Source organism: Notothenia rossii (genome assembly GCF_949606895.1).
Source record: "Notothenia rossii genome assembly, chromosome: 3".
Lineage (NCBI taxonomy): Eukaryota > Metazoa > Chordata > Actinopteri > Perciformes > Nototheniidae > Notothenia > Notothenia rossii.
The window spans coordinates 22,925,236-22,942,914 of NC_136901.1; the positions used below are offsets into that span (position 1 = coordinate 22,925,236).

General features: G+C 40.2%; 1 protein-coding gene across 2 annotated transcripts; it reads left to right on the forward strand.

Moving 5' to 3' along the window:
• Positions 1 to 245: 245 nt before the first annotated feature.
• On the forward strand, positions 246 to 17,094 carry LOC307031310 (equilibrative nucleoside transporter 2-like). 2 transcript variants are annotated; one of them, XM_079668299.1, is made up of 13 exons: positions 246 to 564; positions 4,454 to 4,510; positions 5,688 to 5,769; positions 7,040 to 7,185; positions 7,723 to 7,862; positions 8,829 to 8,963; positions 9,341 to 9,438; positions 9,761 to 9,830; positions 10,296 to 10,483; positions 11,401 to 11,503; positions 11,617 to 11,702; positions 12,005 to 12,204; positions 12,830 to 13,732. In XM_079668299.1, exons 2-13 carry the CDS (start codon positions 4,479 to 4,481, stop codon positions 12,888 to 12,890), a joined length of 1,341 nt encoding a protein of 446 aa, XP_079524425.1. In that variant the 5' UTR covers positions 246 to 564; positions 4,454 to 4,478; the 3' UTR covers positions 12,891 to 13,732. The 2 variants fall into 2 exon arrangements, with proteins under 2 accessions (XP_079524425.1, XP_079524424.1); XM_079668298.1 differs by lacking the exon at positions 12,830 to 13,732 and adding an exon at positions 13,743 to 17,094 and having other exon boundaries at positions 248 to 564.
• Positions 17,095 to 17,679: the final 585 nt, after the last annotated feature.

A 17,679-nucleotide genomic window follows, 5' to 3' on the forward strand; every position in this document is an offset into this window, starting at 1 on the left:
GCAAATCAACGTTGTCGCAATAAAAGTCCCAAGATAGTTCCTGGTGCAATAAAATGTTCCCTTGCAGTGTTTTACTATTATGTCTGATGTTTCTCTATTAATATTGCTGCTGCATTAATGTGTATGTTGCGTCATGTTACTTCTGTAGATGTGTTTCCGAGCCGCTCCGATTACAACGAGAGTTACAACGAGAACGTGACGTCATATTTACACTAGACGGATCCTTTCTAGCCATAACCAATCTATCTATCTATATGGCGCTGGGCTAGGCTATGTGCAATTTGACACGACCCCGGAAGTGTTTTTTCGGGGTGGGCTTATGCTAGCCTTGCAGCATTGAAGCATTGATGCTATGACGATGGACGCTCATGTCGAAGTTACCACACAGGGAGCTGATTTATAAACTGCCGTAGCCATTTGCCCACGTGTATGGGCAACGAATACACAAAGCCGTTAATTGTTTTCCCTATTTAATCATTTTTTAACCATTTTGGAAATCACAAGGCATTGAATTTACCGTGGGAACAATATGAAAATACAGTTTTAAAAGCAACATTTTCCAAGGTGAGTCTCTGTCATGTTAGCCTTTACACATGGCTATGTTAAAATACGGCTTGTTTGTTTTATATTAGCAACGCTGTGTTTTATATTTACAGTTTTAATGGCGTCACAAAACTGGTTACTGAATGTCGACAACACGGCTGTTATTCCATCTGTCTCTAGTAACGTTACTACTACTGTGTCAGACTGACTGAGTACAAACTACTGAACCAAAAATATAACCTCAACAGTCATTTTTAAATGAATGAATGTCATTACTGGACTAAGTTATGATCGCCTCCTGTTGGTTTATCTTCGCTGCTTTATTTGTTCTACGCATAACGGACCAGGTGTATTATTAAGCTAGCCATGCCATATAAACATTAGGAATATCCTTTTTTATATCAGAAACAGGTTTATTATGAAGTAGGTTTACACATACGTGGAATTTGCCTTGGTGTATATGGTGCTTACATAAACACAGTTAAAGAAGATACATTGTAATAAAAACGACAAAAAAAGAAAAGAAACTATTGTAAAACATATGTTGCACTTTTTACTCCAACTCATTTATTTGACAAATGTAGTTACTTTGCAGATTTACGTTCTTATAGAATACATGAATCAATACACATAAGCCACCCAGTAGTGAATAAAACAATTAAAATACCCCACCTTTACTAAGTGCAACATGATTCAAGTGATTAACACATAAATGCACCATTCATTTTAATCAAATAATAAGAACATATCTGGGGTTTAACATGGCCATTCTGCATTTTGATTACTTTTAAGTACAATTTTGAATTTAACACTGTAATATTCCTACTTTTAATAGAGTAAATCATCTGAGTACTTCCTCTATCTCTGGTTGTGTATTTGCTGCTTATTACGTTTCCTGTTACAGTGCAGGCATACTACTATTGAGTGAGACAATGAATTAACTTCATTTAACACCACGACTATACATATCACTCAGCAGGGAATATATATTTAGCACTTTATTAGTAAGGCCTCATTAGTTCTGCTCCGCTGCCTTAAACATTGTTGCTTTCTAGATTTGAGGATAATGATTTACTGGCCTGCAGGCTTTGAAAACCATATCCTTAGATTAGATAGATTTTGCACTTTATTTGTGAAGACTTGCAAAAGCCTCATGGCCCATGCCATCTCATGAACACATCGTCTTTGTGACTCAGCCTGGTTTATTGTAAGGAGTTTTAATCTCCTGTGACTCAGTATTAATCAGTATCCTTCTAGAATTTGATTGACACTTTTTTAATGTGTTCAAGAGAGAAAACTGCAGTCAAGAGATTTTGAAAAGGTCTCATGGATTTGCTATATAGATTTTGATGAATGTCGACTTTTTGTGTCATACTTAAAGGAAAAAAAACGGATTTAGATTGACCAGATTTACCAAATGGGGGAGCGAGTTCAGCTTGAACCTGCCTGACAGCTCACAATCAGCTTCTTGTGGGTGTGTTTGTGTGTAAACATAGAAAATAATAGTGTGTATAAATGATTCCAGCGGCCTGCGTGTTGTTGTCCTCCATTTTAACAATGTTGTTTACCATAGATGAATACACCATGTAAGAGAAAATGCTACTACTGAAAGGAAGGAAGGAAGTGTGCGTGTGCGCGCGTGTTACTCAATTACTATAAGTGAGAGCTTCTTGGAAAATGTCAATTAGAGTGGCTTGAGTAAGATAAAGTGTACAGTAAGTAGTTGGCTGTCTGGAAATGAATCAGGGTTATCCCTAAATAAATGGGTCCAACAGCATTTGGCTGCTGTTCATCCTACACATTCTCATTTAAATGTCTTCGTGGGCACCATCAAAATGAACAACAAGTGTCGGCAAAGAAGAGGTATTATTACACATACTGAATAGGCTCACAAACAGTGAAGTGTATGTGTACCATGTGTAACGAGCGGCTGGAAGTAGATAGACCTAAAGAGTGAAATGCCTTTGTTTACAAAAGCAAATGGGTTTGAAAATTCCACCTCAGTGTTCCTTCAGAATTGTTCTCACGTTTGTTCATTTTTTTCCTCAATGAAGAAGGAGGTGTCTTACACATGAAACAATGAAACCGCTTAGCTTGTCTGCCCTGTGCATTTTGTTGCTGAACGACGTAAAAGAGAAAAGGACTGGAATGTTAAAGTCCTCTTCCTCTGTTTTGCTAAGTGTTGCTTCTCTTGTTTCAGCTGCTTCACATTCATCTGTTGTGTGAGGAGAGTTACCCACAGGCACCAAATATCTGTATACTTCTGACAATCGCATCCGAAGAGTTATCTGTGTGCAGATCGATTACTTAGACTCAAGTTTTTTTTGTATTTACTTTCTCTTTATTTTGGTCCTTGTGCTTCTACAAAAACCAAAGCTGTCCTCTCGGGATCAATAAAGTCTTATCTTATCTTTCTCAGCTTCACAAACAGTTTAAAAAAGAGACTGACATGTGTGTTTCAAAGGAATGGACCCTTCTGCTCATACACATATGTTAAGCAGCTTATATCAGGCTATTAATAAGATTCAATTAGCTGACATTCCTATTGACACAGTGGACCTTTGAAAAGTCTGAGGCCTGAACTTACCCTTGGACATTTCTCCTGTTGACTTCAGTGCACCCTTGTATCAAACACACAGAAAGCAAACCCCCTGCCGGTTGTGTGACTGGTTTTGCTCACTTATGCAGAGTGTTTTTGTCTACATCACAGCCTCGATTTAGCCATACAATGAAAGCTAGGGGTGCTTTAACGCAGCAGGTGGTCAATTCAAATGGTTTTCTAGCCAAGCAAACAGTGTAACTTGCACCATTGGAGTCTGATCCCCTCCCATACTGTCCATTGTTTGATCCAATTAACGGTGTTGTATGACCTAAAGATCATTTTGTATATGATTTGCTGGCTCTCATTAGTTCTGCTCCGCTGCCTTACACATTGTTGCTTTCTAGATTTGACGATAATGATTTACTGGCCTGCAGACTTTGAAAACCATATCCTTTCTTGTGAGATAAAGGCAGGCTGTGCAACCAACCTTTTTATATTCACTTCACTATCAGAAGCATTGAGCCCAAGCCCTGTGATTCATGGAAAATGAAGGATGTGTGATGGATGTTGACTCAACTGCCTCTGGTCATGGCAGAGCTGTTTTTGTGTCTGGTTACCGACGCCTGTGTCACACCTGCTTTTGTCCGTGGGCAGAAGGAGTTTGGCAATGCTTAGGGAAGTAGACAGCACTGACAACACTTGGAAACATAAACATTGGTGCAAAAAAAAACAGTGTTGTCAGTAGGATTAATAAGTGTTAGCCAGGCGGGCCACATCCTCCTCCCACATAATCATTTCTTTGTATTGAATTTGTGTAAGACTTATTGCGCTGTATTTTGGGAACTAGTGCAGGTTCTGAAAGTAGGATGATTCTAAGTCTAGTGTGTGTCTAGTATGATCCTCCTGAACTAGATTAGCCAGTGAGTAAGTCAGTACCTGGAGTGTGTACATAATGGGTGATGCCCAGATTGTCGACTAATGTACATTAAACAGGAAAACAATTAGTTCTCAGCGTCAGGGTTCTGATTCCAAGGCTCAATGGAAATGTATTGCACTTAGTCAGGTGGTCTTTTACTTGGTGTGTGACTGCTTCTCCAAGTGGCTTTCTGACATTAAACTACACGTTGTAAGAGATTAAGGTAACTCTAATAAGTAGAAGTTATGCAACATACTGTACTTCCAGAATTCCTAGACACACACTCTACTTTCTTAGAAAACAGATTTTGACAGCCTCTTGCTAGAATGTAAATGGGTCCTTGCATCTCTAAGTTGTGAAACCCCGGCAGAAGGGCGTCTAGAAAACCAACTACTGGCTTTGTTACTCATACAAATGTGTCTGACCTTTTTTTTCTCCTGTTGCCCTTTCAGTTTTGCCAGAACTTCCTACATCAGAATGAAGGAACGGACAGATGCTCCTCAGGACCGGTGAGTTTGATGCAAGTGAGACTCTCACTTCCCCCTGTTTGCTCTCGACCAGAGTTCCTCACTGTTGTTTTGCTCTCGACCGCAGGTTCTGTGTCAGGCAAGGATGTAACATTTCAATACTTCACATAATTATACTTCAAATAATCCCATCTCAAATATTTGTGTTATGACATATTGTACTCATTTTGACATGGATATTACAGAAATCCTCTAAGTACCGCTTGTTAGAAAATAGATTTTTCCATGAAGACAATAGCTAGAGTTTTATCAAGAAGTGGAGATGGCTCTTTAATACAGCCCTAATGGATGTAGGAGGGTAAAGAGTGAAGTTTATATGGGGTCAAATTAGAGTGGTGCTGGTTTACAAGCTGCATTGTTTCACATGCATGTGAATCTCTCCTGCATATAAAAGCACTTGAAATCCAGCTTTGGAAAAGTACCGTAAATAAAGCATATCAGAATGTTCATTCAAGTGGTGTCAATGGATTAAAACATTTCATTATTGATTATGATAATCACAAGTTTAAATATTAGTATTGAATTGTATTTTGGTGGGAAGTGAGGCAAAAACGTGTGAGATGTTGTAGTACAGAAATTAATGGCAATGTAGAAAGAGAAATCACAGGGTTTTTGAATTCACTATTACATGAATTCTGAATTATTGGCTTAGAGTGCTCCAATTTTCCTACACTAAGCTTAAGCATTCCCCTCTGTATAATGTGCACTACACAGCCAGGCATATTCTCTCTACCGCTATCATGCTGCGAACACTTACTGTTCCCACTCCTCTACAACTTCAATAAAAATGGCGAGTGCATGGTTCAGCAAAATGCCTTTCTCCTCCGTTTCTACCACACTGAAAGCGAACGAGTGCGGAACCTTTTTGTCATGGTTAAACTGTGGTGTCACACAGAGTGGGTGATGATCTCCTGTCAAATCAATACAGGAAGCTTGTACCAGCTCCAATCTGCGCTGGACTTGTAGGAGGTAATTGGGGTCAAACTTTGTAATATGATACATTTCCAATATTTTTTTAACGCTTTAATGTTTCCAGAATAATCCCGAGCCTTAACGCTTCAACATTGACAGCCCTGGTTGATACATTACATTTCCAGTACTGCTACATTCTGTATTGTAAACCATTTTCAATGTATTGATCTTTTCTTCCCATGTACAGGGGCTGCCTGGTGGGGATCTGTTTCTTCATTCTGGGCCTGGGAACACTGCTACCATGGAACTTCTTCATGACTGCCTCATTGGTAAAAACATGGCAATGACTTAATCCCTCAAATACAGTGGAACGGACCCATTATCTGCGCCTTTCCAAGTTTTAGAACATGAACAGAAACAGACTCAGTCAAAAACATGGTCGTTTCTCATCATTTCCCATTCAGATGGAACATGTTGTGGTTCCTCACTTGAACCTCTTATAGAATCACATGCTAAATGGATGAGTACGGCTTATGGATACTAATCTCTTTCAAGAAAATATCTAGATTGTGTAGGGTGTTAAAGGGTAATGACCTATAGTGACCTATAGTGACCTATACATCCAGACACTATCATATGACTCTAGGTAACTATGTGGCTTACTTCAGTGGAACATGTGATCCACATGGGAGAGTTTTCACCAACAACTCTTGAGGGAAATATCTGCCTTTTCTTTAAATGCCTTTTCTTTAAATGCCTTTTCTTTAAATGCCTTTTCTTTAAATGCCCAAAAGCTGAATGCGAACATCCGTTTACTGTTTGGCGCTGGATACGAAGTTTACAATACGTTTATTTGAACTTAACAAATGGAAATGTCTGTGTGCTGTGTCTATAAACAGGATTGTTTTCAATGATAAAAATGAACTCAAGCGGTAAATTCCCAAACGATAAAAACAAAACGGTAAGCTGAAAGACACTAAAATGCTCCGTGAAGCTGAAACGGGCTAAAGACTTAAGTGAAACGTATTTCATATCGCACAGTCATCATTGTCATGTTTGATGTAAAGGCAAATTAGTACAGCTTTCAAATAGGCAACAATTGAACTATTCCTGCACTTAAAAAGCAGAATGGTCAAACTGGTTTTATCGGAAGTAAATACAGGTTCATTGCCAACTAGGTTTTCACTTACTTATAAACATTGTAAGAGAAAAAAGTGCAATAATATTGCATGAAATGTATATAGCAAAAGTCAACATGCATAAATATACAATAGAAAAGTTACAATAAGATAAGGACAAAATACTTTAAAAGGTATGTGCAATATATCTGTTGTGGTCCAAAAGATGTAAGTTAATGTGACAGACGGGAAGGCAAGAGCATTCTGGGAGTTGTTTTGAGTGAATAAACTCAATTGGATTACAATTTAAAAAAACTTGACTGAACTTGTACATTTAAAACAGAATAGAATGTTAAGGTGATGCCGACAACAGTAACTCATTTCCCATGGTAGGTTGATATTGTATACTGTATTTGTATGCTGGTTTATTTGACAGTAATAATCCGTAATAATCCAACTTCTCGTTTTCTCTGGGCTGCAGTATTTCCAGGCTCGCCTCAACACGACAGAATGGAGCAACAGCACCACGGTTGTCCCCAAAGAGTACTACTTCAACAACTGGATGACCCTGCTGTCCCAGCTGCCCCTGCTGCTGTTCACCCTGCTCAACTCCTTCCTGTACCATAGGTCAGTGACACGGTTAGAAGGTCATTCAGAGTCAGGGGATGTTGATATCGGTACTCGCCAAAAGTTGTATAGGACATAAAGAAGTTTTCCTATACACAGAAGTATTTAAATCTTCCGTTTATGTTCAATAAAAGTAATGAATTGTTTTGAATCCTAGACTTTAGGTATTTGCCTTAACAAAGTCGACACATAACGCGTTTCCGTGCCAAAATATTCGTCTGTGGTGTATTTCGGACTGGGCAATATGGGACTTGATATCTTGTTAAATCTGAGATATTGTAATATCTTAAGTGTTGTCTTTCCCTGGTATTAAAGGCTGCGTTACAGCAAAGTGATGTCATTTAAAATTGTCGACATAACCCAGTCATTAAATCTCCATTACTCATGATTATTGATCAAATACATCATTGTGTAAATAGTCTACTAAAGCTCCAATGGTGATCTCTACAAAATAAATAATATGTGAAATAAATCAAGTTTATATCTTATCCATTTTGATGTTTGATGTTTGTTTGAATGACATATTTCTTGTTTCAGGATATCAGAGGCAGTGCGCATCGCAGGCAGCCTGGTTTTCATCCTGCTGCTCTTCATCCTCACAGCAGTGATCGTCAAGGTGCCCATGGAGGAAGATCGCTTCTTCTCCGTCACCATGGCTACTATCTGGTTCATCAACTGTAAGTCAGTGTGTGTGTGTGTGAGAGTAGAAGCCTGACAGAAAAAGAGGCTGAGAGTGCATGTGTTTTAATTTGATGTGATTTGATTTTTTTACAAGTTTTAAAAAAACAACCATAAGTCATAATGGAGAAATGTGAAATGTATGAGAATAGGAGCCCAGACTCTAAACATTAAGTATTTACGTAGATGTAATGAATCGGTCCGATCTCATGTATTATACAGAAACATTTCAAGCTAAACACCGTCCACACACCATCAAACTAGACTTATCAACATTAACTCCTAAATGCTCCCAAGACATTTATTTCATCAGACTAAACACAGACCCGTTACAAGGGAAAATAATGGCATATATATAAATGCATTCCAAAGTAAGATAAACTTGTTTAAATCTTTAGCCATTTATTGTATTCAAACTTACTGATATTTGTGCCTAACAACTGCTGCCTAAAGCACTTTTATAGTGTTATCAATCTCACACCATACCCAATGACCTCTGCACACCACACTAAAGCTTGTACATTTAAGTTTGCATTTTTTACATTAGAAATGTCCTAGTCTTGTATGCGACAGGTCCCACAGTCTGTCATTGAGCACATAAACTACATTCTACCTTGAACCGGAGTGTTCTATGTCCCACCTTTAGGCGGCGTGACATCACTATGTACCACTCATGCTTCAATTTGCTTAGGCTTCAACACATTGTTTGTTATTGGCTAAGGGGTGGGACATCTCTAAGCAGTTGACCAATCAAATATAAATCCTCTTCTGCTGCTGGCACTGGAGCCTTTGAGCTCTTCCTTGGCCAGGTGCACCTCGTAGAGCAGCTCGTCACAATGCAGCACACCTGGGCGGAGCTACTGGAGGGGGAATAGGCACAGGGAACACATACAGCCGTAACCATATACAGTCTATGGCCGTTACACACGTAAAAGACCATGATAAATGATGCTTTTTCTCCGCAGCCTTCGGGGCCGTGCTGCAGGGCAGTTGTTTCGGCCTGGTGGGTCTCCTGCCTCAGAAGTACAGCACGGTGTTCATGAGTGGCCAGGGCCTTGCCGGGACCTTCGCTGCCATCGCTATGCTGCTCGCCATCGCCAGTGAGCCACACACACACACACACACACACACACACACACACACACACACACACACACACACACACACACACACACACACACACACACACACACACACACACACACACACACACACACACACACACACACACACACACACACACACACACACACACACACACACACACACACACACACACACACACACACACACACACACACACACACACACACACACACACACACACACACACACACACACACACACACACACACACACACACACACACACAAAATCCCCCTGGTGCCAAATCCCCAGTTGCTTAGTAGCAGAAGACACAGCGCATGCTTCTCTCTCCCAGAATTCCTAATCGGCTCTCTTTACGTTTGTCACTCAGGCGACGCGGACTCTGAGACGGCAGCGTTGGGTTACTTCATCACGCCATGTGTCGGGACGCTGGTCACGCTGGGCAGCTACGTCTTGCTGCCCCGCCTGGTCAGTTCCAAACTCAGCAATACATTACCCACAATGCACTCAATCTTACCTTAACTAGGCTATCGTCTCTTTTGTTGAACCATGATTTGTAAATACACAACCAGGCTTTTTAAGAAAGTGTTTGCTTCATTTATTGGGAAACAATTCTGTAAAAACTTCAGCACACATTTAAATAAAGCTAAATAGCTCATTATCAAATATGTAAAACAGGAGTATCTGAGGGACATCTACTCTAATGTTTGTCCTATCTATGTTTTTACTTGTTTCCATGTTTTATTTTAGCTGTGAGTTCACATGTTTGCTGTCTGTTGCTTCCACACAGGAGTTTGCCCAGCATTATCTGAACAAAAGCGTCAAGTATGAGGCAGGCGCCACGGACGAGTTGCTGAAAGGTGGGATTTTGGCTTCAACAAACTCTTTTTCACACCCTCTGAATGAATGCTATTTGCATCCAAGTGGGAACCAAAGGGACACTTTTCATCATCTGTTCCAATTTTAAAGTGCAAGCTCATTTTGTTTGTAGAATCGAGATAAGGAAACGTTTGTCTGACAGTGAGAGAACTCGTTTGCTTTGCGACTTAGTCCATGATTCTGTGCCTCACTGTCTGGTTGAATGAAACCCATTCAGTGGACATTATCTCGTTAAGTGAGTTGTCCCTCCATTTATCCAATTTAGAGTCCTGGCAGACAAAAAGTGCCTCACTCAAAGAGGCACACACTGGTTTTTGCTCAAAAACTAATAATTCACAAATGCCCATGTCATATTTGATCTATTTCCTCCCAATACATTATGAACAACAACCATTTTATGTGGTAATGGAACAGTGAAATACATCTTTTTAAATGTTGAATTTCAGAGAGCAGCACAGTGGAGAATGGCAAGCTGAACGGCCATGCTAACGGCACAGCGACCAGCAGTAGCCCAGAGGGGGGGGCTGAGGTGGAGGGAGACCCCGGGACAGAACGGCCCAAGCCCGCCTTCCTGTCGCTGGAGCAGGAGGAGAAGGGGCAGGCCAAAGCCTCCGTCGTAGAGGTCTTTAAGAAGGTAACCCTGAGGTTTGATGGTAACAACAGTTACTCTTTTCTGTGTGCTTCACATTTATTCACTGCTGCAATTCTTTGAAATTGGTTTAATAACATTTCAATTTAAGTGTTAAGTTCAATCAGTGGTTATTCATTAGATTTGACTTTGACAACAAGACTTATCTCAGCTACCACACAAGGTGTTGTTTTTCTCCCAGGGCTCTCAGGGTGGGTCTGACACAGATAAACACTGGGCTACACCCTTGGTAACGCGTTTTGAAGTAGGTGAAAGATACTTCTTTCAGTGTATTCAAGACTGGGAAAGAAGATCCTTCTGGGTTTATGTGTGGCCTCCGAGACCTAAGCACCGATTGGTACAGAGTACACTCAAGGCAAAATACTATTTCTTTTGTCTTCAATATTCAAATCTCCACCACTGATGTAGAAAATAAATAAGAACATAAGAGCAGAGTGGAGAAGAGGGTACAGATTTCCATCCTGCTATAGTTCTTATTGATGTATATGTATATATATATATATATATATATATATATATATATATATATATATATATATGCGTGTTGCAAATACTGATTCAACTTTTTTAGATAAAAAAATATGTTTTATCATGTCTTGAGGATTCTATCCATTACAAAACATTTTTGTATCACTTTTTTTTACTTTTAATAATAATGATGTTCTTATTGTTAAAGAAGTCTTTTTTCATGTATATTCTATGTATATATTATTCCCTTATATATCAAATATACATTATTATAATATTACAACTAGGTTAGTTCTATTTACAAAAGAAAGTTTTCTTTAGGGTTCAGTTGTGACATAACACAATAACATATTTATTATTAGTCTTTGTTTAGAATCAAAGCATCTAAGTCCCATTAAGTGTATGAAATATTTTGTCTGTTTTCTTTGGTTTAGATCTGGGTGATGGCGTTCTGCGTGACGTTTGTGTTCACGGTCACTCTGTCCGTCTTCCCCGCTGTCACTGTAGATGTCAGGACCTCCTTCCCAGGAAAATGGGGTATTTCCAGTCAGATCTCTGCTCAACTACTGGATATCTATACTCGTGTATTAACAGTTTATCTCTTGTGAGATGATTACATCTATTCCTCCTGATGCTTGTTCTCCCCTCAGAGCGCTTCTTCATCTCAGTGTGCTGCTTCTTGATTTTCAACCTCAACGACTGGTTCGGTCGGACCGTCACCACTTTCATATGTTGGGTAAGTATCTAATAAAACAAGTCTACTCTTTATATATCTGTCATTTGAGTTTAACATAGGTCACAAAGCATTGTTTACAATGGAAACTGTGTGTGTGTCACTCCCTGCTGACATTTCTAAATATTGCACACGCAGGAATGTGATAGTTTAGAATGAACTGTAAGATATATTGCCTTTCCCTCTCTTATTATTTTTAAAAACATCTCCAACTGTTTCAAATCTACTTCCCGCCATTCCTCTTTCTACCTGATGTCATTAAAAGCTTTTAACCCCTTCATCTCCTCCCACCTGTCTCCTCGCAGCCCGCTAAGGAGTCTCGTCTGTTCCCGCTGCTCGTGGTCTGCAGGGTGGTGTTCGTCCCGCTGCTGATGCTCTGTAACGTCCAGAACCGCTCCTTCCTGCCCGTCTTCTTCAGCCACGACGCTGCCTTCGCCACCATCATGACGCTCTTCTCTCTGTCCAGTGGATACTTCGTCTGCCTGTCCATGTCCTACGCTCCTCAGTGAGTCCAAACTACTGAATGTTTCATGCATAGATGTGACATTAAAAACACACATGTCAATACTCGTCCATAGCTACAACTGCACAACTATAATAAGTCTCATATATGTTTTTATACCATTTATTCTTATCTTATGTCTCATCTTTTGGTTCTGGTTTAATGTTGCCACATCATACCTAATACTGCTGTGTCAAATGTTGGTTTGGCAGCATACCCAACTACAGTATGTTGACTGTTTGTTGTTTCAACTCATCATGTTATGTTCAAGGATTCTCCAACCTAAGAGGTTTTCAATGTATGAAGCTTAATAATATAGTTACAAATGTAATGCACCCAAAAAGAGACTTTTAAACGGAGCTAAGTTTTGTTTGCAGACATTAACAATGCTTTTTGACACTGCACCATGTTGTCATACAAGTCGTTGTTTTTTGTTCCTTAATGGAGATTTTACAAAAAGAATGTGCATTCAAATAACTAACATTAACTCAAGTGGAAACTAAATATTAAAAACATACAGAATAAAACCATATATAATACTCCACCAATTGATCCCCACTTAAACCATTCTTACTACTCCTGTAAATGTTTGTAGCTTATGATTTTAAATAGTTTCATATCATTACAGGCACACATCCAGCTCATTGTGCCAAGACACACTGGCCTATTTCTTGACGCTGAATGCCTGAATGTGAAAAGGTCGGGTTACACAGCTGTAAGTGAATACAGCTGTAGGACAGTCAACAGTTAAGACCAGTGAGTTAGAACAAGCAACTTGAACGTCTTTACAGAGAGGTAAGGTGTCATTAACAGCTTAAGAATTATAACCTTAAATGTACTCAGGAAGTGTAAAGACCTCCGCAGTGTCAGAATATTCTGGAAATGGTTTGCAGGAGTCTGCAGGAAAGCTTGTTGTTTTAGGACATGGACCCTACGGACATTTGAATGTAAAATATGGAGGCATTCAAATGTCCAGGGAAATGATAGGGAAACAAAGAAGCGAAGGCAGACGTACTGAATACCAACACGTTTATTTAAGAGGCCCTGTTGTGCTTTTTGGGCTTTTCCCTTCCCTGTAGTGTGGTGTATAGGTGTGTGTGGTTCTGTATAGGTTTCTGCAAAGGCTGACATCCATGTGTTCCCCCCTGCCTGAAACTTCATTGCTGGATACCTTTTTTTAATCCACCCTAGGCTGAATTGGTTTAATTGAACTGTATTTAAATGCATATAATCTTTCCATATGTTTGTATTTTTGTTTATTTTTATACAATTGTATTTGTAAGTCGTGTAGTAAAGCCAAAGATGATTTCAACATGTTGGACGGTAATGGTTCTAACTTAAAATATAACCCATAAAGCAGCAGCCAACAAATACATCTCTGAGTCCCCTTGAACGCACCAACAAGGTGTGTCCAAAATCACTTCTGTTTGAGCTCCATCACCATAGCAACATTGCGTACCTGCGACACAAACAACAAGCTTAGCCTCAACAAAAGCCCCAGTGTGGTGATCATGTCTGACCCTTTGTTCCTCCGTCCTCAGGCTGGTGGATAAGAAGGACGGAGAGACTGCTGGAGCCCTGATGACCTTCTTCTTGGCCCTCGGTCTGTCCATAGGAGCCGCCCTGTCCTTCCCCCTGAGGGCTCTGGTCTAGACACACACACACACACACACACACACACACACACACACACACACACACACACACACACACACACACACACACACACACACACACACACACACACACACACACACACACACACACACACACACACACACACACACACACACACACACAGATATTTTCCCAAAAGGAGGAATCAGATTTGTTTTGTCTCTCCAGGACGACTTCCTCCCTTCTTTTATCCGTCAGGTCCTGTGTGTGGATTGGCTCGCTGGGTGTTATAATGAGCGCCAGGGTTCCTGTTGAAAGTAGGAATAAGGGATAAACGGTATGAATGGTTTTGTTACCTGCTGCTAAAACACATGTTGGGAAACACTTCCTCTCCGTGCAGCTGATACAGGACTGATTTTGTTCAGATTTCTACATTGTTGGATGTATTTATGTTTAATTAAGGTTAGTCGCTTTAGGGCATTACGCTATATTTTTTTATTTGATTGATGGCTTGAATGCTTTGTGTTACATGTATTATATCAGGTATTTCTGATGTATTTCCTTCATATGATTAGTTTTTTTTTAATACAATAGATTTATGTTACGGATGTAGAACAAAAAATGATTTGTAATATAGTCATGTGTAATTCACAATGGAAGGCTAGGGACCCACCTCAAAGGCTTGTGTAGATTGATAAACAGGGCCAAGCAGTCGGGGGCCACGGACCCCTGTTGAAGTGACAGTATTTCCTGTTGCAAGGTAAATCCAATGCCATATACTGTAGACACTGAAACTACCACAGAGACATGCAATGACAAAGACATGTACACTACCACAAAGTGGCGCAAAATGAATACAAAACACATACAATTACTACAAAGACATACAAAACTAACAGATATAAATGCAAAATGAACTAAATGACACTCGAGATGAATCCTTTCACTTGCCTGTCTCTTCTCTCCGTGCAGCAAACTGGATCAGTTGTTTCTTTAGCCTCCTGGCTACTACTGCCATCTACTGGTGAACACATGTAAACCCTTCTTTGAGGTCACTGCTGACAGACAGGAAGTGGACCTGGGTTAGGGTTGACAGGTTATATGAGTAGGACCACATTCTTCTGCTGACACGAGGAAGAAGATTAACTCTCAATTACTCTAACTGCTGCAATTTTGTTACTAACTCTACACATGTAGTGGTGCTGCTGTTCCTGTAAGCCATTCAAAAAAACATTTGAATCATGTGGAAATTAGATTTTCTTTTTTTGTACAGATATTGAATTTAACTATGTCAAATAGTATTTGACTTTTTTAGACATTGCTGCCAATGTGCCAAGCTCCACTGACAGTTTTGTTATGATTTGTTTTCTTATTGTAGTGCACACAAATGTATAGGAATCAACTTAATGGTGTAGATTTGTTTATGTTTACGATATCTATATAGGTTGACTTTATTGCTTACTTGCTCAAAAAGTGTTCATTTATGATTCAAAGTGTTTTTATTAGATTTTGTGATGATGTAAATAAGGAGATTCATGATGAGTGAGTTTACTGTCTCATGTAAAAGGGGAAAATTGACCGCTGCTGTTTCAAATGGACATTACATTACATAATATGACATGGTACTTGTTAGATGCTTTTATCCAAAGCGACTTACATACTCAATACTGTGGGCAATCCCCACAGGAGCGATTTGAGGTGAAGTGTCTCAGGGACACAACGACATGCTCTGTAGTGGGACTCGAACTTGCTACCCCCTGATTCGAAGTTCAGCGCACTATCCACTGAGCCACAGCCTCCCACCAAGGGCTGAGTCCTGATGAAGGAGCCATATTAATGGGACTTTTAGCAGTTATTTGATTCCTGCTGCATTCACATTTAGTGGGAATTTGAACTGAACAAACATGCATTTTGAGTGTTCTCGAGTGAGGGAACAATGGAGCGTGAGATAGGCCGGAGAATCGGAGCAGCGGGAGCGGTACTGCAGTCGCTTTACCGCACCGTTGTGACGAAAAGGGAGCTGAGCCAGAAGGCAAAGCTCTCTGTCTACCGGGGCACATTTTCGTTCCTACCCTCACCTATGGTCATGAAGGATGGGTCATGACCGAAAGAACGAGATCGCGGGTACAAGCGGCCGAGATAGGTTTTCTCCGCAGGGTGGCTGGTGTCTCCCTTAGGGATAAGGTGAGAAGTTCAGTCATCCGGGAGGGACTCGGAGTTGAACCGCTCCTCCTTCGTGTCGAAAGGAGCCAGTTGAGGTGGTTTGGGCACCTAGTTAGGATGCCACCTGGGCGCCTCCCTAGGGAGGTGTTCCAGGCGCGTCCAGCTGGGAAGAGACCAAGGGGTAGACCTAGGACCAGATGGAGGGATTATATCTCTTCTCTGGCCTGGGAGCGCCTTGGGATCCCCCAGTCAGAGCTGGTTGATGTGGCCAGGGAAAAGAACGTTTGGGGCTCTCTGCTCGAACTGCTACCCCCACGACCCGACCACGGATAAGCGGGAGAAGATGGATGGAAACATGCATTTATATTTGACTTGATGGTTTACAGCAAACAACTAAGGCAATGTAAGCCCAAAATAGACAAACACATCTGCAGATGATGAAGAACATCTTTCAGTAGGAAGTGAGGTGAACCATATTTCTGACAGAATGTGAATGCAGCATTAGTTTTTGGGATGGAGAACTCGGACCATGATTTAACCCCGGGATCCTTATGTGTAGTTCAAAGACATAGCCCAAGCATCTTTGAACACTAGGAAAAGTGCTATACAAATCCTATGTATTATAAGAAACAAACAGTTTTCCCTTCTACTTCTACACTTGATGAATGTAGGTTTTTGGAGTTACCTGGAAAATAATACAACAGTATACAACAGTGATAATCAGCCTTAATAATAATAATAATGAAACCCAGTTTTATGTTGTGTTCACATCATATTGGCTGTAAATACTGCTGTCTGCCTCTTTTGTAGTGTGTGTGCTTGTGCTGCTAATTCCAGATGTGCTAACATGGAGCACAGAACAGTCCTCTAACAGAAGCAACAACACCAGAGTAATCTTGGGTCCATGCATCCAAAACAACATGTCATTCAAATGTGTTTTCTCTGGTGTTGGGGGGGGGGGGGGGCACATCCTTAACACTGCTGTTATGTGATCCATTATGTGCAGCTGACTTGTGCTCCATACAGACAGAGGATCATCAGTAAAGGGAATCCATGCATGTGCATCATGTTTCTTAATAGATCTGACTGTCAATAAATGGATGCTTTCAACTAGTGTTTGTTGGAAATGGTCTTTTGTATGCTGTTAAATGGGGTATAAGATCAAACCTTTGAATCTGAAATGCTCAAACTATTTATTCTTCTTCATGAGTCATGTTTTTAAATTACCTGTGGACATGTACTTTGTTAAAGAGGCCCAATAAGTATTTTTGGGGTATTTCCTTTCCAGTAGTGTGTTTATATGGTTTTTATGTAAATGCTCTGCAAAGGCTAAAATCCCTGTGTTCCCTCCAGAGGGAGTTTCTCTCCCACACACTTCCCGCCCGACACGCCTCCACTGGACTCCTTCGTTTACTTCTGTTATATCACATCACTGTGTTACACTCACGCTTCTATTGGCTAGGCAGAGAAAACCCCAGAGAGCATAATAGAACCTTTTGAATTGTCTTGTATAAGTCTTCTTGATTTAACTGGTCTTCTATTTGGAAAGGCGATATGGCTGGCTCAGTGCTGATCGATGATATTTGAATTAGTTCAGTAACCAATCTTAATAGACAAACATGTCAATATTTTTGATTTGCACATGTAAATTGATAAATCAAATTTACCTTCTGTAAAATAGAGATGCACCAATAGCAA